The sequence below is a fragment of the Diadema setosum genome, chromosome 16 (genome assembly GCF_964275005.1).
Source record: "Diadema setosum chromosome 16, eeDiaSeto1, whole genome shotgun sequence".
Lineage (NCBI taxonomy): Eukaryota > Metazoa > Echinodermata > Echinoidea > Diadematoida > Diadematidae > Diadema > Diadema setosum.
Window position 1 is genome coordinate 33,325,195 of NC_092700.1, and position 27,522 is coordinate 33,352,716.

At 40.1% G+C, this 27,522-nt stretch overlaps 2 protein-coding genes across 2 annotated transcripts; one reads left to right on the top strand and one right to left on the bottom strand.

Moving 5' to 3' along the window:
- Positions 1-458: 458 nt before the first annotated feature.
- Positions 459-16,396, bottom strand: LOC140239401 (lysosomal cobalamin transporter ABCD4-like). The gene is made up of 12 exons (XM_072319241.1): positions 16,290-16,396; positions 12,501-12,628; positions 12,075-12,217; positions 11,223-11,339; positions 8,492-8,617; positions 7,466-7,611; positions 6,256-6,377; positions 5,247-5,338; positions 4,046-4,350; positions 2,027-2,226; positions 1,069-1,288; positions 459-707 (listed from the first exon to the last, which is right to left on the bottom strand). Exons 1-12 carry the CDS (start codon positions 16,393-16,395, stop codon positions 520-522), a joined length of 1,893 nt encoding a protein of 630 aa, XP_072175342.1. The 5' UTR covers position 16,396; the 3' UTR covers positions 459-519.
- A 2,789-nt stretch (positions 16,397-19,185) lies between these two features.
- LOC140239400 (exonuclease 3'-5' domain-containing protein 2-like) lies at positions 19,186-27,207 on the top strand. The gene is made up of 5 exons (XM_072319240.1): positions 19,186-19,302; positions 21,253-21,397; positions 21,918-22,081; positions 23,452-24,237; positions 26,246-27,207. The coding sequence occupies exons 1-5, from the start codon at positions 19,223-19,225 to the stop codon at positions 26,772-26,774; spliced, it is 1,704 nt and encodes a 567-aa protein (XP_072175341.1). The 5' UTR covers positions 19,186-19,222; the 3' UTR covers positions 26,775-27,207.
- Positions 27,208-27,522: the final 315 nt, after the last annotated feature.

Below are 27,522 nucleotides of genomic sequence, written 5' to 3' on the forward strand. Positions count from 1 at the left end.
ATCATCTGTGACCTCTCACACCCAGGTCAGGGCTAAAAACGAGAGGATTTCTGATAATATCTCAAAAGCTGCAACAACTGCACTATGGCATCAAAGCACCATCTGAGTATATTTTCTATGCTTTCTTCAGGGCCTGACAATAACTTTTTTTTTTTTCCTGGTGTCTTGTTCAGACCACTGAGATCTTTGAATTCTAACTCTTCGTGGCCTAAAGAAGATATGTGGTGACCCACAATAAAGGGAAATATAAAAATCCATTTTGATTAATAGTTGCCCTATTGGGCCACGAAATGTTATCCTTATAGAAGTTCAGTGTCACGACATGTATATTTAGTGGCCCCAGGCCACCACTAATGTCAAGCCTTGTCTTCTTGCTACATTTGCTAGAATATCTGTAGAACAAAACATGCATAGGAGGACTGTCTATTTCGTGTGATGACCAGCTTGAGTGTACAATGATGTGGCAGGAACAGATGAAAGGGCAACAAAAAATTAACACACGGACACAAAAAGATGCAATCATTCAATGTGGGATATGTCCACTAAAGTCCATCCCCCTTGACCGGTGAGCGTCAGCTCCGCGTCGTGGAATCTCTTCAGGGTGATGTGATGACCAACGCTGACCACCGTCATGCCGTATTGGCGGCAGAGTGCGTAGAGTTGCGCTTCTCTCTCAACCGGGACGGCACTGGTGGCTTCATCCAGCACTGCAAAGAGGAAAAAAAATTAACATCTAAATAAATAACATGAAATTAAAATTAATTTACCTGCAATTGAGGACAATGTTGAGAAAAAACAAAACAAAACAAAACAAAACAAAACAAAACGACTGTTTAGAATCAGCATGAAGGTAGTGACATGTTTCTTTTTTACTTGGATAATTAGCGAGTCAGATATTGAAGGCAATGATCAATCTTATTTCACTTACAAGCTCATAACGATTATCTTGGTTTGATTTAAGTAACAAAAGTAACAGAATACTGCCAAAAGTTCTTTAATTGTTGTTGTCTGTATTGTCTGAAAAAAAAAAAAAAAAAACTCTATGAGAAAGTCTTAGAGTTGACTCACAGGCAAACTTTGGTCTGTGGTGGAGAAGTCTGGCGAAGGCCAAACACTGGGCCTCTCCGGGGGTCAGGACGTCATACCAGTTCCATGACACTGGAGCGGTCAGTCCCCCACAACGCTGGACCAGGCCTTCCAGACCAACCTGGTCCAGGATCTGTCCAAGGAGCTGCTCCTGGTCTGGTCCTACCGTTCCATACCTTGGTGCTCTGGTTGGATACATTATCTGTGGATGGTTTATAACAATGGGCATATTGCATTTCATTACATTTCACCTCATTCTATTCCACTCCACTTGAAAAATATACCATGCCCAAGACTTCTAAAAATAGAGTGATGTACAGCACAAGTGGTGGAATTATAAAAAAGCACATTAAAAGGTGGCTGGAAAGGACTTCTAACAAACAAAATAATGCTCTAAACAATGACAAAAATGCTTAGAGAAAAACAAGTAGCTGATCACTAAGTAAAATTTATTGCTGTTGTTTATCTTTGTGTTTTAACTGTTGGTCACTTTTGATTGGTGAATTTCATGGTTGTTGTAGAAGCAATGAAGTTGATAGATTAACAGTTGTTTGATTAACAATATTGTACACAAAACAGACTTTGTTGTAGAGGTAATCCCCCCAGCACAGCAGTTTTAACCTGTATAGAAGACTTTCTCTGGAGCCAAATATATGTATTTTCTTTTACATGTTATAATGAATCTGGTATTGAAGAATTAGCATCTTAGCACTGGGTAACCCCCCCCCCCCAAAAAAAAAAAAAAAAAGAAAAAAAAAAAAGAAAAATAAATAATGATTCAACAAGATTGTGGGAGTAAGGACAGATGAGATACAAAGACAACATAGAGACATTGTACCATATGCAACCTTTTGGGGGCAGAGGCACCATACAACATACAAAAATAACAACAAGGCAATTTAATAGTAAACTTTACTTAAACTGACGCAATTGCTTGTACCTGTTCCAGTAAGGTTCCATCTGTGAGGTAGGCTTTCTGGGGGAGAAACATAACATCCAGTGGGCCGACCCCCCTCTGTTCCACGCTGCCCTCCTGCACAGGCCAGATGCCATGGAGGACACGCAGCAGCGACGTTTTGCCGCTGCCGGTGGCCCCTGTGATGAGGATGTTACGTCCCTCCACCACCTCCAGGGTCAGATCTATATACGTGGAAAGAAGTTGGGGGGGGGGGGGGAGGAGAAGGGTATAGTGACTGCAAATTTCAGTGGAGATGGTAGCTTATGTTTAGCAGCTGAAATAATGAAGTCAGCATAGATGCTAGTTCACATAATCATGTGCTTGCAATTGTACACACAAACTTTTTCTACACAGAGGAAATAAGCATACAAGGATAACATCTACAGATCAACAACTATGAATGACATCATTCTGCACTCAAAGCTGTGGGCATTCGATGTCCGGTTCCATGACATTTGCTCCTGCGACAATTGCTCCCATGAAATATCTGTAGGCTAAGCCCAACATAAAACCTACTCAAACACATAACCCTCACCCTAATCCTAATCCTCACATCAAAATAAACCTGAAACCCTATCACAACCCTAACCCTAACCCTAAGTCCTTGGAGAAAATAAGACCGGAGCAATTGTCGCAGGAGCAAATGTCGTGTCACCTCGATGTCCACCACTACTTCAAACAAGGCTACTCTCCCACTTAATCAAGGCAACCTGAACAATTGTTATTGATCAGCATAATGTACATAATGTAAGTCTATGTCCAACTATTAAAAATGTACACATTTTTTACTGATTTGGTTCTCATGAGGATCACCAGGTATGTCAGTTTATAAGCCCTGACTATCAGATCCTCAGGGCTTATAAACTGACATACCTGGTGCTAGTACAGTTACTTTTGGAATTAGAAAATCATGTCACTTCATAATCCATTGCCTACAAGATTCTAAAATTTCCATAGATTTTGTACCATTAAGGTTCCTGCAGGCAATGGGTTTAGAGAAGATCCTATATCAGAATAGTTTGATATCAGGAGCCGTATTCTGAGAGCTTATTAAGTGTCTGATTAGCACTTAATTACCGAATTGGTATTCTGAGAGCATGATTAAGTAGGGGGTATATTAACTACCATAGCAACAAGCGTTTGGCGGGAAGGACCTACGCGTTTGCGCGTATCAATGCGCGCGCACCTCTGAGAGGACTTAATCACAGAGTTAATTACGAATCGGTATTCTGAGGGTGTAATTAAGTATGAAAGTTAATGGAAAACTTAATGATACCAAAGAGTGTCATTAACTACTCCGATATCATGCATTACATCGTGTTTTCTCTGCCACAGCGATGCTTACCGTCTTCGGTAACCGAGGAGCGGTTGAATCTTGTTATCATGGTATCCGTAGAATTCAGAGAAAAAAAGAAATATAGCCGATCTTCGAGGAATTTTGTCATTTTATTTGAGCAAAGAGGTTGAGATCTTCGCGTGCGTAGGTGAGGGGTTGTAATCAAATACCGGAGTGTGCGCACGGAGCTCTTGGACTGTAATTACAGGGGGCGTGGAGGAGCGTGCATTGAGGGTATATTTGCGCGTGTAATCATCATTTTGGCTTCTAACAATGCGTCTGATTGGATGGAATAACAATTAGATGGGAGGGACCTAAGATAATTACAGGGGACTTAATCATACCTTAATTACGTCCTCAGAATACCGATTTTGCCCATGATTAAGGGCCTATTAACTTCACGACTTAATCACGAAGTTAATTACAGACTTAATTACGACCTCAGAATACCACCCCAGGTAACACTCAATGCGGATTTGAAATTACCAAAAAGAAAGAAGCACAAAAGGTTTGATTGGGAAAAGTTATGCCGACAGGATTATTTAAAAAGCAAATACATCAAGCTAATGTGGTTTTGTTTGTTTTGTGTAGCGGTTCATGCTCAGTTCAAGTTTGCACCCAAAAGTGATGCGAGATTTGCATCTTCCTAGGTTACTCCATCGCACCTTTGATGAGAATATCATCCTTGGTCGGGGTCGCCACGGCAACCTGGTCCAGCTGGAAGGCGATGAGGCTGTCCACGCTGCTGCTCTCTTCACCTTCCTCGCCGGCCAGACCGTGGTCCTCCGACATGTACTCCCGGTCTCGCTCTGTCTCCGTGATGAGGAACTGGGTGTCGGTCACGAGATGGAGGTCGTTGTCCGCCCCGAGGTGGAGAGCCCCGCTGGTCTTTGGGGGTGAGGACGTCGATCTCTCGGCTGAACCGCCCTCGGGAGGAAAGCTCTCCAGGCTTTCGAGCAGTTCGCCAATCCTGAAATGACAAAATTCGAAAAAACAAAAACAAAACCAAGATAACAAATCAAAAACATTCTAATGTCGATCCCAACAATCTGACCCTCTTTTCTTTCTCAGTTTATGCTACCCCAAAACTAAGAATGCTTGCAAATGACACACTAAATTGCCACAGTGGATACAAAATTGATATTCACCACATTTCCTAAAGCACATCACAACACTATTGTGACACTCTAGTGTTTGCTGGTCCTCACTGCTAAGTATGAACTTTCAGTAATGTGAGTAGTTGGGACTAAAGGATACAAAACAGTTATGATGTGACACATTCACCTTTTTTGGTTTTTAGAATATTATATAATCTAAAGCCCATGCTGTTGCAGGACATAGCTAGGGTTGATGGCAAGAGGCATGGACAAGTGATGCAATTACCTGTTTGCGATTGGCTGCTTTCATATTATAGCATCAGTTGTTTCTAATCACATATATTAAAATTCCATTGTACACAAGCCCTACCAGGACTTTGATTACTTTCTATACCAGGTACATTATACATACAACAGAGTAGTTGCTTCATGCACATCTGTACAATGTACACATGTTACAATGTATAGCAGTTTGACTTTGCATGGATCTTTTCAGTGTTATGATATGGCAAGACTTCTTCTGCATCAGAACACAGATCACATGACTACTACAACTTTAATACAGAATATGTAGTTACCATAGCAACAACTTAAAACTCCTTTTAGTTCACCAATTAGTTTTTTTTTTTTTTATAATGGGTTTGTCTTTTTTATTTCCAGCTGCAGTCACAAAACTTTGAAACAATGCAAGAGAAGCAATGTCAACATCATCTTTCTATCTGTTCTTCCTTTCTTTTTTTTTTAATAAAGGAGTGGGACTAGAAATTACCTGTGTGTGTAGCCAGCAATATCTGAGATCTTGTTAGACAAGTCAATGATCTGGGAGAAGCAGCTAATCAGATACATTGTCTGAAAAGAATACTGGAAAAAAAAAAACCCCAACAACAACACAAGACAAAGATTAAAATGCCTCCTTCAACAAACATGATGTTTTTGTATTCACAGGTCTGGCCCAGTTTGAATGCAACAAGCTGTCACAATAGATTCCCTATGGACACTAATAGTAGGCAACTTGTTGAGACTTATCAAGGTTTTTGTTTATGACAGGAGAGTTCCGTGGTGCCAGGGATCCCTTCTCACCTTATTGGCCAATTTAAGTTGCCAATTTGAGTTGCCCCCTTGCTCTATTGTCTTAAATAAGGTGCACAGGCAAGTCTTAAAATGTCACCTTCCTATTTTGACCAAGGTTACAAGGCACAAAAATTCAATTTTTTTTTTCTTTACAATTGCAGTGGAATAAATGACATTTATTATGTATCACTAAAAGGCTCATAGTCTGGAGAATTCAACACTTTCTGTGGTTATTTATCTATTAATTTTTTTTTTTGGCTTATTGGCAAAGATGTCTGCAACTAATGTCAATGAATTGAGATTACCTAATCTCCATTCATCTAGGTCAAGTTTGGAAGGATTAGCTAAACGCTGCTAAAAAACAAAAAATAAAAAACTCTGAATTTCTCTTCTCTCCAAGTCCAGTAATAACAATAATTATAAGAATAACAAGAATAATGATGATAATAGATAACATTTGACAGTACTTGGTATGGGTGTTTCAAGTGCATTAATATGAGACAAAGGAATTTAATTGAAATACAGAATATAATTACCAATATTGTGAAACATATATAATCCCCTCCCCCCCACCAAAAAAAAAAAAAATATATGATTGATTAAATACGTACATGTGTACATGAGTTTTAAGCATTTATTCAAACTTGTCTACACTTTGAGCATTTTGAAAGTGAAAAGGGAGTTTGTTCCAAAGAGACTGTACTCACTTTACTGATAAGACTAGATATCTCGGTGGCCGGGAGTCCGCTGTAGATCCCAGCAAAGATGGGGATAGCGATGATGATGTAACTCAGAATGCCGCCGATGTAGTCAAAGAGGTTCACTGCCACTGTCATGTGAAGAAAATTTATGATCAAGTGTTACAAATCTGTTAGCAAAAAGAGTATGTTAATATGCAATGTGTGAGATATACACCAGCGCCTGTATTACTGCATGAGAGGTATATTTCATCTGGGTTTTATTATCGCAGATTTCTAAAGACGACTGCTATTCACAAAGGCAGCTACTTACTAGAAGTCTTGTCTCCTGTAAAAAAAATGTGCTGTAAATTGTATTTTCTCCTGCAAAATATTTACATTATTTTGCTAATATTGTCACTTTGGTTCTCGATTACAAATTTAATTGAGAGTAAGATTTGAGATTCAAAATTGCAATCTTCTGTTATAAAAATGGGTTCCAAGGCACAGCTATGTAAACAAGAGCAACTTTTAGACTAAATCTGCTGCTGCCAAAAGGGGGGGGGGGGTGGAAACAGTCATCAGCCCAGCCTTTCTCCACCCACTCATTCACACAAGTTTCAAATCATAGTATCAATCTGCATGAAAACTATAAAGTTTTGAATGTCAAAAATTCAGAAACGAGTCAATTAAGCTAAGCAACTATAGATACTGTACGAGCTGAAATTTTCGCGGTGATTTTATTTTCGCGAATTTCGCGAATTGCCTTTGAACCGCGAAAATAACAATGCGCAAATACTTACGTTCAGTTAGACCTTCGCAACCGCGAAATTAACAACACGCGCAAATGTCCTCCAAGTAGCAATTCGCGAAAATATCTGTACGCGAAAATTTCAGCTCGTACAGTATGTCTTTGTTTAACAAATGGGACACTATTAAACCTTCTTTGCCCACATTATTCATTTTGCCACTCTTCTCAGGTTTAATGCGTCAAACTTTATGAGGGCTATATTGTGATGGTACATATTGCAATATTAACATCTTCTGTCATTCTCCATTTTTCGTTCCTCTTTTTAATGGAAAGACTGAGAGTCCAAAAGTTGGGAGCAACACAGAAAGTGCACAGGGGAAGAAAAGACAAGTTTGTCTTGTTTTGATTTGTTTTGTCCCGATTTGCTTTGTGCTGTTTTCTCTACACTATCAGATTCTTTCTTTTCTTCTTTGATAGTTGCTGATGTACCATTGAGCCAGAATTCCCAGTTGGTAAGGTTGATTTGGATGCCAAGCAAGTCCCACAGCTTTCTGTCCGCGTTGTCTGCCTCCGCCTGGCCAGCCGAGTAGAACGCCACCGACTCGGAGTTTGCTCTCAGCTGGGCATGTTTGAACCTGTTTGAGGGGGTAAGGGGGAGAAGGGTGATAATGTAACAAATGGGGTAGGGGGGAGGAAGAGGGCACCAATAGGGAAGGAAAGAAGGGTGATAGGGTAGGGTAAAGGGAAAGGATGGGGGAAGGGAGGGGAAGGAATGGGAGGGCAGAAGGGGTAGATGAGAGGGTAAGGAAGGGACAGCAGGAACGGGGTAGGGGAAAGTAAGGAGAATGGATGGGGATGGATAGGGAGAGGGATCAGAATGGTGGGTGGGGTAGGAAGAGTGAAGAGAATGGAAATGATTGGGATGTGATGAGAAATAAGGAAGGGACAGGAAGGAAATGAGGTAGGGGAGGGGGTAGGGAAGATATATGGGATAGTTTAGGGGAGAGGGAGGGGAAGTGATGGGCGACAGGTAAGGCAGAGGAGAGGGATGGTAAATAGTTAATGGGATTAATTGAATAGCATGAATTCTGCTCAAAGATGAGAGCCAATTTTTTTTTCTTTTATCTCCTTTTCAGGATGCTGGCAAGTTTGTCAGGTGCAGGGCAACTTGACAATTTTCACGAGTCATTTGCCAACTTTGTCTTACCATGTATCAGGAATGCGTCATACATACAACCTGTAGGCTTGTTTTGTGCTCGATCCCAACAGTCATAAAAACAGTACAACAGTTTGCTACAGTAGTGCATGCATCTAATTTGAAACACAGCAGAAGACAGAGATGAGTGGAATAACATACAGTATTAAAAATTGTCATGAATATTCTGTTACAGCAAATGAATTCTAGTATGCCTTGAGCATCATTTTGATAATTGGTCAATATTCATGGGGTAAGCAATATTCATAACCAAATGAATATGTATTGATGATGGCAAACGCTGTGGTTGGATGACTCACCTGAAGATTCCTTCCCGCTTCTCCTGCTGGTATGTGAGGTTGACCACCGGCGACATGATGAAGCGATTGATGATACTTCCTACGATGAAGTAACTGTAGATGACCACCGGACCAAGGTAGCCAGTTCTGAGGACAGAAGATGTACAGAAAGGATTTCAGATGCCTGTTTCACACTAGAGCTGGGTGATCAACGGGGAGATTCAACGGGGAATCCTACGGAAACACAAGTAAGAAATTTCTTTCATGCCAGTTAACCCGTTGAGGACGAGTCCCAAGTGTATTCGGGCAGGTGTCTATGGGAAATGTGTGTTATAGCAGAATGAATCAGCCCGTCCTCAACGGGTTAATGGGCTCCTGCTTGAATTTCTCCCACCCACTCTTTCTGCAGTGCAAGTACATGTTATGGCACATGTGTGAACGGCCTGCAAGTAGTTTTGAATTCATCTTAGAATTAAATGCTGTTTTATATTTTATAAGTGGTTTCTTATTATCTTGCAAAAAGTTAAAATCTGAATTCCCCATCTCAACCAAAACTTACCATTTCTCAGTAGGGTGAGACTAAACATCATACTTTAGCTCAACTCCTCAAGGGCTCTTGTCAATCACTAAACTACATCAAACATGATGTAAAAATTCAAGGGATGTACAAAATGAAGAAAAGAAAAGGAGGAGGGGGAGAAGGAGAAGGAGAGAGAGAGAGAGAGAGAGAGAGAGGAGAAACACAAACAAGAACACACCACTGAATCCCACTTTGCCATTTGTAGAGTAGAGTGTTGTGACAAAAGCCTTAACCTTGCAGAAACATGTTTCAAACCAACAAATAGAATGTTATTCTTACAGTGTTTGAGTACAACTGCTTGTCGAAGGAAATCTTAACCTTCAAAAATGCATAAATAAACAAAACTGTGGGCATATGTATTCTGGGCTTGTCAAGTATGTTGTTGTTGTTTTAAAGAACGAAAGAAGAGAGAGAGAAAAATGTCAAGTATCTGGTATTACAAAAGACAAGCAAATACAAAGAGGACACATGAATGTGAAGAAGTTTACAGAGGTATTTGGTGTAGATCAGGTGTTTGCAATTACTGGATTAGATTTTGATGTGAAGAATCATACGGTTAGTGTTTGGTGTACTTCCAAGTGTTGACAAGTCACCAGATTAGAGCTGGAGAAGGACCAACACTACACAAGAACAATATAAGAAGAACATCTCCTTGTGTTTACACTGAGTGAGAGGCGTTCTCATGGGAAAATAAATACCATATCCACAATCACAACTTCTCATATGAAGTGGTGACTAAATGTTGACCATTTAGTGGAGTACAATGTTAACCTTCAGAAAGAACAAACATGCTAGGAAGGATTAAAAGACTTTCTTGACAGAAAAAGACGATCTAAAGTATGCTCTGCCCTTTTTGATGGGGCTTTTAGTATGAGTACAGCAGTGGTAGTGTACACAGTAGCATTCTAAAAATATAATAATGAACAAAGATTGGTATTGCTATGAATAACTGGTTTTCCTTACTTTCTATGCATTCTGCCTGAAACAAACACAGAACCCATTTCACAACTAGCAATTTACAGTCGATTATATCAGTTTCCATAGTAATACAGGGCAACATCCAATCAGATAAAAGTATTTTATTTTTTCTTAAGAAACTACTATTAGTGTAATTGCACCATTTATTGATCTCCAGATAAAACAGGGTCCAGAATAAACTTTACAAAATGAGATAAAATGTAGAAACAATAATGACATTACATGTCGCTATTTTAGATTAATCTCCTATTCTGCCTAAATATGCCATGTGAAATACTACACGGTCTCTTTGCATATTGTTTTTGCAATTTCTTTTGGGTAGAAGGTGCGTGTGCAGACAGCCTTCTTCTTTTCTTTTTTTTTTTTTAACTACACAAACACAGATTTTGATTCAGGTCATTTCCAATTAAAAATTCTCAATTGTCCAATTAAACCCTGTCAGTGCTTTTAACCATTAAACTAAGTATGTCTGTGTCATTTCCATACATTGGTGGTGAGAAGGTTCAAAGGAAGGTCCAAGTGATTTTCATGATTTTACATCATGTAGTACATATTAAAATCCAAAGCTCATGTTTAGATTTGTTGAATTAATTGTGGTCCTCACATAGGCCTAATTTCAGAAATGTAGCAATGTAATTCATTACAATACCGCTTGCTTATTCCAAGTTCATCTCTGCAGAATTGATGCATGATTTCTTTTTTTGTTCCATTACAATACCGCTTGCTTATTCCAAATTCATCTCTGCAGAATTGATGCATGATTTCTTTTTTTGTTCCATTACAATACCGCTTGCTTATTCCAAGTTCATCTCTGCAGAATTGTAGACCTCCCTTTGGTTGTTTGGTCATTATCGCTTGCTTATTCCAAGTTCATCTCTGCAGAATTGATGTATGATTTCTTCTTTTGTTCTGCTTCTGTGAGCTCCCACTCACGCATTCTTATGGTGAAGTTGCTATGTCATCATTCTTGTTCATTGTCATTTGTTATAAATTTCGAAAACATTTTAATTTCCCATCCCAATCATGATAAAACTGAAACTCTGTACCCAGTATAACCAATTTATAGTGGTTCAAAAGTAAAAGTCTGAAAAATCATCCGGAGTTCCCTTGTAAGCGATAATGACCAAACAACCAAAGGGAGGTCTACAACTTCTGGATTTAGGCAGTGCATTTCAGTGGGGATGCTGTACTTACATTTGGTACGTGAGGTAGGTGTACGTCGCTATGGTGAATGGGGAGACGATGAGTGTTGGGACAACAAGGTTGAGCTGGTTGCAAAGTCTCTCAACGTCCTGACTTATTCTTTGATCTCTGGGCAGCAAGGAAAATAAGGATAAGTCTAGACTGTCTCCTTAGGAATACTGGTACAACATGAATTTTTGATGAGCCATTCCTTAAAATCAGTGTCTTGGTTTACTCTAAAAGTGGACATCTTTGATGTGTGGCATTTTTTGCGCACTTTGTGCGTCATGAAACTAGCTTAAAAACAAAAGTATTCATACATTTTTTGCTTGTTTCTGTAATACTGTCTGATTATAAAGTGGATTAAAAAACAAGCAAAATTTGTCTTACTCGGCCTAGAGCACAAAACTATACTTGCGAAAATTACCACTTTTACAGTATTGCTACATCCATTCTGTAAATAAATGAGTTCAGTACGATGAAATGTGTGTATTTTACCTTCTTTTTTTTTACCCATTATGGTGCACTTAATGCTTTTTTTTTTCCATACCTGGCATAACATTATGAAGGACATCTGAACTGTGATAAGAATAACCAGAATATAAGGCAACAATTCATTAACAACTATCTTCTAGAAACCTTTGAAATCATTAACATTTATGCAGGTTAATTCTCCAGTTTGGAATTGAAACAAGATGGCAAACTTAGAATACTGAAAAGGTCAACAAAAACCGCAATAAGATAAACACACAAAGACACACAAAACATATTAATGTGCAAACAATGCACAAAAACAAGCTATGATTGGTCTCAAATTCCTTTTATACAGTATAACACTGGCCCAATCGATTTTGTGCCACTTACGTGTTGTCGATGTTGCCAATTTGCAGGACGTTCAGCTTGTAGTAGTTGAATGCCCTGAAGTACAGAGAATGAAGGTGGCTTGTTAGTGATCCCCTCCATTTTACGTACAGGAGTTTGCTGATGTATGTCTTTGTGCTCTTGATCTGTTGAGACAAGAAAAGACAAGAAGGGACAACAAGGTACAGACATTATAAAAGAAGCAATTTGTCTTTTTCTTCATAGGGTCAATATGAATGACAAGAAAAGATAGTCAGATATACCCATAGATACTCATATACTTGTCCTCCATTGGTTAATCTTCACTGATACTACAAACAAAATTTGACACAAAAACCAAATAATTTTAACAAAAACATGTTCTCCACGGTGGAGGTAAATACTTTTTTTAATGCAATGGCACAGAGAATGGATGCTAGACTTGCTTACCAGTGCTATGAGTATGATGTAGAGAAGAGACTGCCACAACGTAGTGATGAAGCCATGCCAGTCTTGAGCAGGGAGGACTACGTAGAAGTGGCTAGGGATCAAGCCTACAAAGTATGCGGCAACTTGCTCTGTGAGTGGAAACAGTAAAGAAATCAAAGCTTTGATAAAATAAAAAAGAAATATTTCTTTCAATAGAATACCAAATTTAGTAATAGAACCATAATGCATCAAAACACATAAATTGCCCTATATATACATTGATGCAACAATGTTTCTAACATACATAAGCCTACATATCTCTGAAAGCTGTGGTTGGTTATCATTATCATTATTACTATTTTTATTATCATGATTATTATTCATAAATTATTGCAGGAGTCCAAACAAAAATCGGCTTAAACCAAAAGAACTCCTCCAAGTCAAACAAGAATGTACAAATACTTATTAATGTATAGACACACTGTCACAAATGTGGTGAAATCAACCCAAAAGGTAGGGAAAGAAAAATGGCAAATGTTATGATGCAGATTACAAAGTGTATACAATGGATGTATGACTTTTTATTGCACATGCGTATGTGAGTTCTTTAACCGTGCACTTAGAAACATCAGTATAAAGCGCCTTATAAATTCAATTACAGTATTATTATAATTATTATTATCTAACTGACTTAAAGTAACTCATTTACCTGGATGCTCTGTACAAATTCAAGGTTTGATTTCAGAGTCTTGTAAAGAATAAGTCAAGGTGATTGTCTTGTTCCACTGACTGCCTTGTCAAATTAGTGAATAGCTCACTTATATACTCCTATTTCGTGTGGTAAAAGATGTAAACCATGATATAAATGGACAAATATATTTGTGTGTTGACTGTATGTGATTTGTGTATGTGTGCATAACACAATTCTGTGCAACTCCATGGTAATGCTAGCATGACAAATTCAATAAATTGAAAAGTTCTTCTTGTCCAATCTCTTTGAAAAACTGACCAACTCTGTGCAAAATAATACCATTCTGTTTCTAGTACTTTTGTATGTCACCACACTCATCTCTTCTATCAATTCTTCTTTAAAGGTCCTGTTTACCTTTGGGAACAGTGATTAAAAAAGTCTTAAAGATCTATATGACATTTTTTGCATATATATGTGTAGGTATGTTGTACCACAAAACATCCTATCATGAAATTTTCATGATAAAGCCTAAAATATAAGGAAATATAGAGTATTTTTCTCAATAAACCGTAACTGTAGACGGTTTAGTCTGGAAACATTTTTATCATAATTACTGTTGTTCACATTTTGAACACTAACAATATTTAACATTGATTTTACCGATTCAAATTTTCACAGTGGTGGTTTCTATCCCTAACTCACATTACGAACTATTTAAAAGCACTAATGCAGGGTTTATGTTTCATCTGCAAATGGTAAATTATGCCTTTAAAATGGCAGCCAATATGAATACAATTTATGCAGCATATTCTACACGTGCGAGTACTGCACTTTTAATGCAAACTGTATCTGAAAAGTCATGTCCTTAACCTTACGACTTCTACCTGCTGTCTTAAAGGCAATAAAAGACAATAAAATGAAAATTCAACACTATGTTTTTATTTCTTGTTTGCAGATCATGAAGGACAAACCAGACTTTCATATTATTGCCACTTGATTTTTGACTTATCAGTGTCGAGTTGGGGGGGGGGGGGGAAGAGCTGCAAATATCAAGTACTGGGTACTACATTGTACATGAATAGCTCTAAGATACAAAGGCACATAAGTCCTGGGCTATTAAAGATGATGATAAAATCGTTTTGTTTGTTCCTGCCGACTATGACCTCTGTGTTTGTAAGCTTATGACTGACTTCATCTCGAGGACTTATCTCATTTAGTTTGTTGTCTCTGGGCCTGCAATATCAAACAATAATGTCACTCAAAGTTGTACACTTAGATAGCTGTATGAACCCTAAATGTTCTTTATACAAACCAACTACTGCATCACATTACCCTTTTCTTTCAATTTCAATGAAGGGCCTACACCATTAAGGGCTATTCTGGGTTCTGTAGTACAAGGCCTGGGCTCTGACATACTGAAAAACAAGGAATTCATGTACACGTGCTTTTTAATTCTGCGAATTTGGCGAGAAGCAAGATTCGCAAAACTACAAGCACATGAAAGTTCTTGTCTACACTATACATGTAAGCACTGAATGTTAGAGGCAACTTGTGAAAATTCCATGCCCCGTAAAAGGCCGTCGGCTCCAACTCACGAACATTTCATGCCGCGAAAATATTGTGTTTTACAGTACTGGGTCTTTCAAACAAGTACTCTGCTAAAGCGCATTCCAGAAGCATGCCTTTCTACTTTTTTTTTTTTTTTTTTTTTTTTGCAATTAAAAACTGTACCTGTTATACGGGACTTTGGATCACATTTAACCCGTTCCTTCCGCAATTCTCTGAGTGCCTTAAATGCCCCCAAACGAGATTCTTTTTGCCTGTCGACAGAGAGGCACACAGGTTGGTAATCCAGCTGTGTGAAGGCAGTCAAGCGGTTCATTGTGTCCCCCTTTCTACGGTCAACTACATGTGCCCGTGAACAATGGAAATATCGATCGGGTGCGAGGTATGAATAGAGCGTGCGCTGATGAGCTCTCAGAATCTTTTGTTCTACACAAAACCAGGTACCTGAATGAGGTGACTGGGGTAAGCGAACCCGCATTTCTAACTGATCTCAGCCTTGATCATTATGTACATGTTCGTACGAGTTTACAGCAGAACAAACAAAAAACTAAATCAGGAAAAGGTACATAATACTGTAAAACCCCCTTTTTTTAAACAGCAGGAGAACAAATCCTGATAGAATAAACTCTGATCTTTTTATCACACCCACTTTTCTGAGCATTTTAAAACAAAGAAACATGAATTTAGGCCACTGAAGCAGGCACCCTTGTCTTCATTTTGGGAACCAGCCTGGTAAACCAGGTTCCCGTATATCAGTTGCTCCCACGGGAACCTGGTAAACCAGGTTCCCGTAAGGAACAGGTTAAGTGATAAGTACACATAATTCACTGTTGCCAGCACATAGAAAGAGCGTAAACTGCAGCAGGAGAGGTCTTTTTTTTTTTTTGCGCGGAGAGAGCTAGTCCTGATCATACGATCACTGATGGGCTCTTTTGTCAAAGCACCTGGGTACCACTTGTAGTTGAGCCCATATCTCCCTGGTGGTGTCACGCATGACTTCAAAAGAGAGCAATTTTCTAACAAACAAACTTCAGTTGTTAGAACCTTGATATCATCAAATCTGAACTTAAGACCTATCTTTTCCAGCAAACTTTATAAATATACTCATGTATATTTTGGGAGCCAGGTGACTTTGAAATTGATTTGTGTGTGTGTGTGTGTGTGTATCGCTGTGTATGTGTGTAGATAAATGGGGGTACATAAATGCTGTTGTTGTTGTTCTTCTTCATCTTCTTCATCATCATCACCATCATCATCATCATTATCACCACCATCATCATTACCATCATCATCACCATCATCACCATCACCATCACCATCATCACCATCATCATCACCATCATCACCATCATCACCATCATCACCATCATCTTCATCACCATCATCACCACCATCACCACCACCACCACCACCACCACCCACCACCATCACCATCATCAATTCATTTCTACTCTAGATAGCACCTCCCTGCATGAAATTAACACCTACTGTACAGTGTCAGCCAGACGCTTCATTAAAAAGTAAGATAAAATGAAAAAAAAAGTAAAGTGTACCTCCTCCAGCCACGAGAAGCAGGAGCAAGAAGAGGCCTGTCTGGGCAGATTGGCAGGACCGGAAGAGGATTGGGACCAGGTGCAGGAATCGGTTCAGGAACAGCATGTCCAGCCTGTACCTGGAGAGGGAGCAAGGAAGTGACATATGGACAGGAAAAATTGTGAAATGCGGACAGAACTTTGCATCCATTTGTCCCTGAAGTTAGCACTGAGTGGGGGTGGGCTGTGATGAGAACATCCTCACCTATACCTACACTGGCTACAGCTACCAGTACTACTATTTACTAGCATCAAAGCAGGTGTACAAGGAGCGCCCTGGGGTTACAGGACTTGTACGTAGGTGCATACAACAGTGTAACCTGGTGAAGTGATCACATCACCTCACATCCAACTGGACTCCGTGGATGCTAAATGGGTTATCCAGCCATTTTCTCTGATGGAAAACTTGGAGCTCCTTGTCCTAACTTTATCAACTTTAGGACACCAGCTGATCAGATTGGCCAGTTGCTATTGGCCAACCACAGGCATCGGCATCGATGATGGAGGCTCTTGTTTGATGAACACAATATTATTGGTGGATTATTGTGATGCTGATCATTCCTTTGAAACAAATGTTAGCTACAGAGTACAAATGTACCAGGGTCCAGCAGGGATTATGATTTATATATTAGGGTCTAAAATCTACACATCAAATTCAAACTTTAGTAGGCCCCTAGTACTAGTACAAGTACTGTCCTGCACAGTGGAGTCTCTTTTATTCCTGGGAATAGGACATTCAGGAAGGAGATCTACATTGTATTGTCTCAACGCACATTTATAGCTAACTGTTAGCTCTCTTACTCTTAGTTTAATTACAATGTACTTCACCTCAGTCCTCAGGTTGACTACTCCACTAATCTGTACTCACCCTGTGGTAGCTTGCTTTGATGCACACAGGCGGACCATGTCCAACAAACTTGCATTTATAGAATACTGTCGGAGTTTACACACACTTGTGACTATGAGCCCGACTGTGGACTATGTCTTGAGCTGTTCTTAGCAAAGACTAGACAGATGATACAATTTGTCTTCCTACAGTACAAGTAGCAGCTAGCTGAAGCATCGCTTGCATTCAGTCGCTGGCCCAAGAGCTGCGGAATGCCGTAGTATCGTGATCAGGCAGCTAGCAGGCTGGGTGTAGCATTAGCAAGGCAAGGCAAGGTTAGCCCGACCAGACACTGTTACGCTATGCGAAAACAGACAGCCTGTCGCGACGTACCATGTACAGCGACTGGGCTGTGTATAGTTAGGCAAGGTCAGATTCTTTCACGTGCCTGTTTCACTCCAACACGGTACCCACTCTCGCTCACTGCCTATCCCTAGCGCCTGCCGCCGGCCCGGTACGTCCGGTTCGGCCCCGGGCCTGCTACCGGGCCGGCCGGCGGCAGGTCTCACAACTCCGCCTCAACCTCGACCTCCGTGCTGCATGTATTTGTAGTGTTTACAGCTGACTCGACCCACAAAGAGATGAGTGTAAGTCTCTGTAAGCAATGATTTCTGCAACGGAGTGACATGGGTAGCCAGCATTATCAGCAATCACACTTTCCTGACTTTGATAATGATATAATTCTAACATTTTGACCGTTTGTACAGCGCGATTGCTCGATATAGTCCCACATATTCGAATTGGCGTCTGTGTTTGGTTGTTGAACATGCGATCATTTATGATGCAATCACAATGCAATACAATTATACACGGACGTGTGTGTACGTGAGACCCATGTTTGGCTTGAAAAGAGCAAGAACTCAGTATGCAGTACATCATTATATAGACACCATTGAGTGCGCAGAAGGCATCCGAAGACTAAATCTACTTCAGTATTTTTCTAAAGACTGAATGAGCATCACGTTTGGAATTTAACGCCCGAACGGTAGGCCCTATTTTTCCTATGGTATGTCTAGAAGTAGAACTCTAGAAGTCTAATGTTATGACTTATGTATTAATATTGTAAATTAAACTTTAAATTTACTGAGTGAATGTTTCAAGTTTGTTAAGATTTTAGGAAGACAGAAATTAACTTATTAAACTCCGAAATTGAAATATCAAACACAGGCTTGCATTGAACTTCCTCTCTTCAGCTGTTTGCATCGATTTAACCAAACCATGTAAAAAAAAAGGCAATATAACAAAAACAAAAACTTTTGATTCAACGTAAAATTTACTTACTAGATCACATATTTGATTTTGGAGTATTAGGATAGTAGATGAGTTCTATTTTTATCCCTTCACTGGCTTTGATTTTGCCTTGTCAAAAGAAGATGGGAATATCAAGCTGTAGGTAGGCCTAGCTGTAATATGTCTGTTTTTTGTTTTTGTTTTTTTCAGTACAGACCAGGTCTAGATTCCATCTGGCTCTGTTGTGTCATTTTATTACCTATGTGCTCAAAAGATGCTTTTAGTTTCACTGTGCAGTGCTATAATTCATTGTCATTTAAGTCCTTTCATTTTTTTTTTAAGTTGTTTTTTTGAATCACAGTATTTGACTTTCTGTATAGTGCACTCCCATTTAATGAACACGGTTTTGATGAAATTCCGGTTACAATGAAGTAAAAATTCAGGCCACAACGTTATCTGCTCTACAAAGTCTAGATGTTATTTATTGTTTGTTTGTTCGGGTACAACAAAATTTCAATATAACGAAAGGAAACAGCCAATCCTGATGACTTCATTACATTGGGAGTCCACTGTACAATTTAAGTCTAATCTAGTCGAGGAGATTTTTCACAGAGTATGTGGACTGGGTAGAGCCTAACAAATGAGTGCTGTTTGTGTAGCTAGAACACTTGCAGGCTGCACAAGTCATATCACGGTATCAGAGAGTGATTGTTCTTGTGTCCTTTAATCTGCTTTTCAGAATTTTATCGCTGCCAGTGCATAAAGTGAAAGGAGAAAGATGCCTCGTGTCACCGTGATCGCTTCTGTCACCATCGGGGCTCTAGCCGTCTGTCTGTCGTATCTGATCTACAGGAAAAGGTTTGTTCCATATGTCTTCTTGTTCTTGGAAGAACCAATTACGTACTGTACTGTGTACTGTATAAGCTGTTATTTTCGCGTACAGATATTTTCGCGAATTAGAAGGTCACGGACATTTTCGCGAGATGTTGTTGCATGTTGTTGCATGCATTGTTACTCTAGTGTATGGCGACATTTTCGTGTGTTGTTAAATTCACGATCCAACTGTGATTCGCGAAATTCACGAAAATTAAACCCTCTCGAAAATAACCACTTATACAGTATGCTAGTGCTAATGCCCCCTTATCAATGTAAGTGATCAGGGTTCCAAGTTTTGTGTTGTTGTACAATATATGAGTCATTGATTCTTAAAAGCACAATGAATAATGCTGTTATCTCGTATGAAATTTATCTTGATTGTCTGCCATCATCATCATCACTTTCTTATGAATATTAATTCAACAGTATTACACATCATTATTGTCTTTGTCATGACTAACATTACCGGTCATTACTGGTCATTACCATTATGAAGAGTGTGAAGTCCCGTTACCATTAGAAACTGATGCATTTTCGAAAACCGAAAGAATTAGGGTTACAAAGTCCAATAAATATACTAGTTGCTGGAATTTGCTCTTTTTTTTTCATTTGTTCTTGTTTGATTTTTTTTTACTTTGATTTTAGTGCAAACCCCTCCCCATCCCCACTTCAATGAAGTCTTTCTAAAGTACCGGTATGGAAACAGGTTGGTTTGGAGTCTATTTGCAGTTTATAGGGTAACAACAGGAGTCATAATAGAAACTACAACTACAGAAATAAGATATTTCAATTGAGAGCTTTGACTTTTGACTTAACCCGTTGTAGACAAGTCCAGAGAATACTTGGGCAGGTGTCTATGGGATATGCATGTTATAGCAAAATCAGTCCATCCTCAACGGGTAAACTACTGATTAAAAAGAAATTGTATTTGCCACAAACACATACAGTTAAACCTGTCTATAGCGGCCACCCAAGGGAAACAACAAAAGTGGCCGCTATAGACAGGTGGTCGCTACAGACAGGTTGACGGCCATTTTAAATTTTAATACATTGTACTTGCATTTGATAATAGCAGAAAATACCGCATGCTATTCTTTTAAAAAAACAACAACAGCAACAACAACCAGCAAATGAGTTTGCATGTGCAGCAGTGCTATTACGGGGATTTTCGTTGTACAATTCACTTCATATCATTTTTTTTTCTTTGCCTGCTTCTGTTCTTTTGATGTTAAAAATGATATTTCGGGCCTGAGGAAGTTCTCTGGTTCATACCGGCTTGCATGAATGGGGTTCACGAGTGCTGAGTTCAATGGAGATTGATAATGTGTGAAGCTTACGTAAACAACAAACAAACAAAGGGACTTAGTAAACACTAATTAGTCGGCATTTTGGTGAAATTCAAAGATGTTATTAGGAGTTGTCTTTGCCTTTGTAGCATTTATTCAGGGCGGCATTACTGAAGCCTACACAACTGTAGATCTAATCTAGTCAAGTTAATGGTAAGATGGGTTTTCGTGGCAAAGTGCTGCATCAATTTTGTCAATCTTGTCTGTATGATTATGACTGAGCTATGGACTCGGTAGAAATCACGCAATGAACGTAGAAGACATCGTACTCATGGCTGATTCAACGGTTCAGCTAAATATTTTGTGTCCGCTATACGCAGGTAGATATTCACCACGGGATACAACATGAGTGGCCGCTGGCCGCATTAGGCAGGTGGCCGCTCTGTAAAGGGCCCATTATACAGCAATTTCGTTCGGGGGATTTTTCAGGTGGCCGCTAAGACAGATTTGACTGTACACTGAAATTGTATTTTGCTCATTCATTTTCTATCATCTTGTTGAAGTGACATTTAAACTAGAAATTATCTTTGTTTTTTTTTTCCTGCATTCCAAAGACTGATAGTTCATGATATATTTCTTGTAATAGGAAGAGATTGCTGGAGTCAACTGCACAGGACAAGTACTATCATCCTGTTGTAGACGTTGACCAGTACCATGTACACATAATCTCTTCAGTCGACCAACTTCCTGACGTCATTCAGGAGTTTGCAGAATCTGCACGGGCATTAAAGGTAGGCCTTCACTTCCAAGGTGCAGTGTGTTGTACGGTGTAATAACTTCTGTGCAACTTGGTACTTTGCAGATCATGGAATATCGGCTTGATATACATGGGACATTAAAAACAGTTTTGGTACTTCTCAATTAATCTGATTGTTCCATTGATGCAAGAACATTGAAAAATTCCTTGATGCAGTACAGTAGGTTGTCATTGATATTTGTTTTTATTTTTTTAATGTGTTATTTCCCAGACAAGTAATCGACAACATATGTAATTTATGGAGTAAATAATAGATTCAACAACACATTATACACACATACACTGTCACAAAGTAATCAACTATAGAAATGCCATTTCTTCTGTTGTTTTGTTTGGAATTTTGCTTTGTTTTTGTGCATGTTTCACTGTACACCACAGCAACATTTCCCTTTCAGTTTAATTAAAAAAAAAAGAGAAAGTTTCTGAAAGGGGAAGATAAAAAGTGAGTACATTTGTAGTATCAGAGGGAAATCATTTTTCCATTCTGATTGCAGGTGGTTGGTCTGGACTGTGAGTGGGTGACAGTGGATGGAAAGAGGAAACCTGTCGCCTTACTCCAACTTGCATCGCCCCACAGTTCCACCTGTCTACTCTTCCGCCTGGACCAGATGGCGGGAGAACTACCAGAGTGCATCCTACAGATCTTGGAGGACCGGAGGTGAGGGGTGTGGTCACGGCCTCTTTCTGTTTTACACTGACTCTCGCTGGGCCCCACCGAGGGTTCATAGGAAAATGCACTGCTGCGAACAAAGTAGATGAAGTTAGGTGGTCCTTGCACAGAGTTGTACATAGCCTTTAAACAAGGCGACTCGCTCTGCGTGCCCCCGTATAGCGCGTTTACCCCACAAACCTGTTGGCCGGCGAGTGGAGCGAGCCGCCTTTATCCACTCATTCATCAGGGATGTGTACTTTTGTCGTTGTTGTTGCTTTATATTCTTTGACAAATTTGCGTACAAATTTGACGCAGAAAATACACACGGCACCAATGCAAGCCGCGCGCGCTTGCTAACAAATTTATATTCTTTGACAAATTTGCGTACAAATTTGTTAGCAAGCGCGCGCGGCTTGCCTTGGTGCCGTGTGTATTTTCTGCGTCAAATTTGTACGCAAATTTGTCAAAGAATATAAAGCAACAACAACGACAAAAGTACACATCCCTGAACAAGTGGATAAAGGCGGCTCGCTCCACTCGCCGGCCAACAGGTTTGTGGGGTAAACGCGCTATACGGGGGCACGCAGAGCGAGTCGCCTTGTTTAAAGGCTAAGTTGTACATTGCTCTGGGCTGGCACAAGTCATTTGGATGCCTGCCCTTTGACCTTTCTGGTACCATCAGCATCTTGCTAGTGTATGGTATCAATGGCATTCTGAAATTGTGGTGATAAGAGGGTTAATCAAGTTCATTAATTAATCTTGACTGCAGTTAATGGAATATTTTCATTTCTAATTGCAAGAGGTTCAGGTAATTTCTGCTAATATTGACAAAATGCGGCATGAATGGAGTGTGATTGATATTTGAGGGCTTGCTCAAGTAATGTAGTTATTTTTCAAGCCTTTTGCCAAAATGCACTTTTCATGGTTTACACGTTTATTTCAAGCAGAAAATGATGAACAAGTTGGTTTACCACCAGCAGCAAAATTTCATACATTGTTCCCAAAGCAAACTAAAGCTGGAAAAAAGGTCATATGCATGTATGCACTGAGTAATCGTGTAAAGTATGATGTTGGTAGCAATCTACACCGTCCATGAGGCATTCACAAATGCCAACTTTGTTGATTCACTTTGCCAAAGCACTGAGATTGCATTGAGAAATTTTGATGAATTTGCAGGCTATGACAGTGCACAACTAGAAAAGATGTCATCTTCCACACTCAAATGAAATGCCTAATTTAGCAATGTGAGATTTCATGATACATACAATTAATTTCATATGCACACCTTCAGTACTGTATTAGATTTTGCCATACATGAATGGAAATTGATTTGTGCATTTGCACCACTATGCATCTTTGTTTTTTCCTGCATTCAGTATATACAAAGTTGGAGTTGGAGTAGTTGATGATGCAAACCGCCTTAGGAAAGATTATGACATCGAGACTCAGGGATGTCTGGACCTTCGGCAGATGGCACTCAGACATTTACCCCGTACTCTACGGGGGCGCTCTTTGGGTCTCCATGACCTGGCTGGCATCATTTGCGGTCATGAAATGCTGAAGGACGATGCTGTGCGCTGTAGCAATTGGGAGGCAGATCCGCTGTCACATCACCAGATAGATTACGCTGCAATGGATGCCATTATTGGTGCTGCCATCTTTCTGCGGATTGTGGCCATCAAGATGGAACTTGGCAGCCTTGAGGCATTTGCAGTCGACAAAGCTCACAAGAGCATGGCGTCTCTATGTCAAGGGTTACTAGACAAGAATCCAAATGTACAGACGGGATCGCAGAGGTTGCCCCAGAGGGCTGCATCGCGACCGAAACCGAGCAAGAACCCCATCGCCAACGGAACTGCGACACCCCTCAGCAAGGCCTACAAGGCGAGGCAGTCGGTGAAATACGACAACACCCGTCTATTGGCTCCTGATGGGACATTGCTGTGCGTGTGCAACCGCAGGAAGGCGCTCTGGTACGTGGAACGGCAGATCGGAGAGATCGTCACAGAGGAACCGCTGAGCGTGCGGCTGCTCTTTGAACCGGCCGGAATTCCTGGTCCGGATGGGGAGTACTACCTTCTGGAAAAGGCCAATAGGTGCTGTGTATGTGGACGAGAAGATTCATACATTAAGAAGAACATTGTGCCTCACGAGTACCGAAGGTAAATACAATAGCCCCTACCTGTTTTTTTTTTTTTTTTTAAATTTATATGTCATATTGTGCGATGGCAAAGGAATTTCTGAATGGTTTGCAAAATGTTAACGCAATGTAATTTTATATCGTGCTAGGACAGCAGAAAACATCTCTCTCAGTGTCTGGTATTTAGACATACAGTTAAACTCGCATAAGTCGATCTTCTCGGGACTGAGCAAAACACATCGACTTAGGCGATTTTTGACTTGTGCGTAAGTTGAAAAAAATCGACTTACAGTTTCACCACAGGTACATACATGTAATGTTTAATGTACATGTATGTTGTCTACTCTGGAGCCGAGAGCTGGAGCAGTGTGCCGCAGCACGGGTCGCCCAGGAGGGCCGCGGCTAACTTTGCATGGACAGTGCATTAGTATTGGCACAGGTCCGATTACTTTACACCCTTGTTAAACCTTGGGGAAGTGAATATGAACGATATTTGAGCAGTGATTGATTCCAGTTTACCATACCGTGGCTTGAAATGCGTGTAGAGGTGCAATTCTGATTTACCCGTGCCCGTAACTTTCCCCCTACTTTCCGCTTTGAAAACTCAGCAGCTTCATCCATTATACCACTCCACTGCACAGCGCTGCAAATGCCAAGCTACATGTACACTGCAAGCTCAATACTGTACATGTAAATGAACGCATGTGTATACTTGGGTGACCCGCACCTCGTCATAGTTAATGTTTGCGCATATTTGAATCACATTTCGCCACTGAAATTCTTTGAAATCCAACTCACATACAGGAAAAATGCTGAAAATTCCAATGGAATCACAAACTCACTTATCGATATCGAAAATTAGCAGCTATCGTCGTCAAACGCGAACGATGCGAAATAGCTGTGCGCTAAGGAAGGGGCCCGCAACTCGTCACCCGCGCTCCCATAGACAAAGCACGTAAAAGACGAGTGCGGGTGACCGTGATGCTCCCATAGACATACACGTAAAAGATGCGTGCGGGGACAGTGGTGATACTTATAACACGTAGGGTCCTATTCCGATTAAAATTTCCGATTTTCGCGAAAAACTGTTCGGTTTTCACCAAAATTTGCTTGGCCCTGCCAAGTTTCAAGCATACTGAACACAAGCGGGGTGACGGTATTCGGGCCCCTGACGAGGTGCGGGTACCTCGCCATACTGTACGAACGCTGTACAATTGTACGTACATAGCGCGACAGCTGACAGGGCTGTACCAGCAGACCTCCAAATACGAAGAGAGTTAAACGATCCCATGCGATCGCTTTGAATTTTGATTTTAGATCATATTTTTTGTCACCTCAAACTCATCTGACAAACAAAATAATGATGAGTAATAAATAATGAATAATAAATGACAGTGATTTATTACACAATAAAATCTTATTTGACTTAGGCACAGTGAATTCAATGGTTTTTCCGTGAAAGTGTTCTTGGAATTTCATCGACTTTAGGCGAGTATTCGACTTACAAAATTCGACTTGTGAGTGAATTAATACACGTACGTCAATGGGGAAAAATCGGGACTTTTTAAAATCATCGACTTATGCGATTATTCGACATATGCGACGTCGACTTAGGCGAGTTTAACTGTATATACAAGTAGATGATATGTGTTTTGTTTCAGCAGGACTTGTTAAAACACCAGTTCATATTGCAGATGTAGTGATGATTAATGGGTAACTTTTATAAACATTACTTGATGATTGTCGTGATGTCAACAATCTGATGCATTTATATTGACTGCTTTGAGTAGCATGACAAGGGTATATAAGACTGTTTTTCAATATCATGTTCTGGCTTGTTGAACTTGTGCGAACAGTAAGAGCTTTGAATGTGGACCACTTTTTGCACTGATTTAATTATCTGTGATTATTAAGGCAGAATTAGCTTAAAAGAATAGGATACACTGTATATAGAAAATAAATCTGACAACGTTGAATGTATGATGAATTTAAGTTCACAAATATAGTCTCATTGTTTCTTGTTACTCAAGGCATTTTCCAGACTACCTCAAGAAGCACTCATCCCATGACGTCATCCTCCTCTGCCTTGCTTGTCACCAGAGGAGTTGCGATTTCGACACTTTGACGCGACAGAACCTGGAGCAGCGCTACGATGCTCCAATCAGCAACAAGACAAACGCCAAACTCGTAGAAGACCCCGTCCGCGTGCGGGTGCGATCCTGCGCCCGGGCATTGATGCGGCACAAGAAGTCACAGAGCATTCCTCCGCATCGCCTCAAGGAGCTAACCGACACCCTGCAGGACTTCTACCAGGTGGGCGAGATTGACGATGCGATCCTTGCGGAAGCAGTCGACATAGAAACCAAGGTGGATAACAGGAGCTACGAGGGTTCGCATGGCTGGAAGGTGGTCAAAGGGGTGATGGAAGGAGCGGAAGGAGGCTTGGCGGAGTTTGAGAAGATGTGGAGGAGAAACTTTTTGGAGAACATGGAACCTCGCTTCATGCCAGCACTGTGGTCTGTAGATCATCGCCATGAGGCCGCGGTGTGCAAAAAGTGAACCATGCAAATCTTTTGCAATTAGATATTTTGAAGGAACTATATAATGCAACTGCATGTTGCCTTGTGTTAATCCATGACACCCTCAACATCACTTATATTGCAAGTAGATATCTGTTTTATGATAATTTCTCTTCTTCAAATATTGTATTTTTCTTCAGGCTACTTGGATATGCCCACAAAAAAAATCCTTCCAAACCAAGATTCTGCCAGTGACACATTCTGCCAATCATTGCTGAAGTACAAACATGATTAACCCGTTGAGGATGGACTGAATTTTGCTGCAACATGCATTTCCCATAGATGCATGCCTGAGTATACTTGGGACTCATCCTCAACGGGTTAACAAAAGACTTTAGAATACACCTTTCTCTAAACTGAACATGACTTGCATGTTTTCATGTTACTGATTATGATTAACAAAGACATCGCAGGGAAACATGCAAGTTATCTTCAATCTAGGCGAAGGTGCTTTCCAGTGTTTTTTGTTAGTCATATTAGTGCCCCAGCAACGATTGACCGATGATGTCATAGGCAGATGGTTTGGGGGGGGGGGGTCATATCCAAGTAATCTGAAGAAAAAAATGATAGAAATATTATAAAATATATAGCACATACTTGGATATTCTTTTATCCATAAAGGTGGTGATCAGATTATCTTGTTTTTTTTTAGCTCACCTGAGCCAAAGGCTCAAGTGAGCTATTGTGATCGCCCTCCGTCCGGCGTCCGTCGTGCGTCGTGCGTCGTG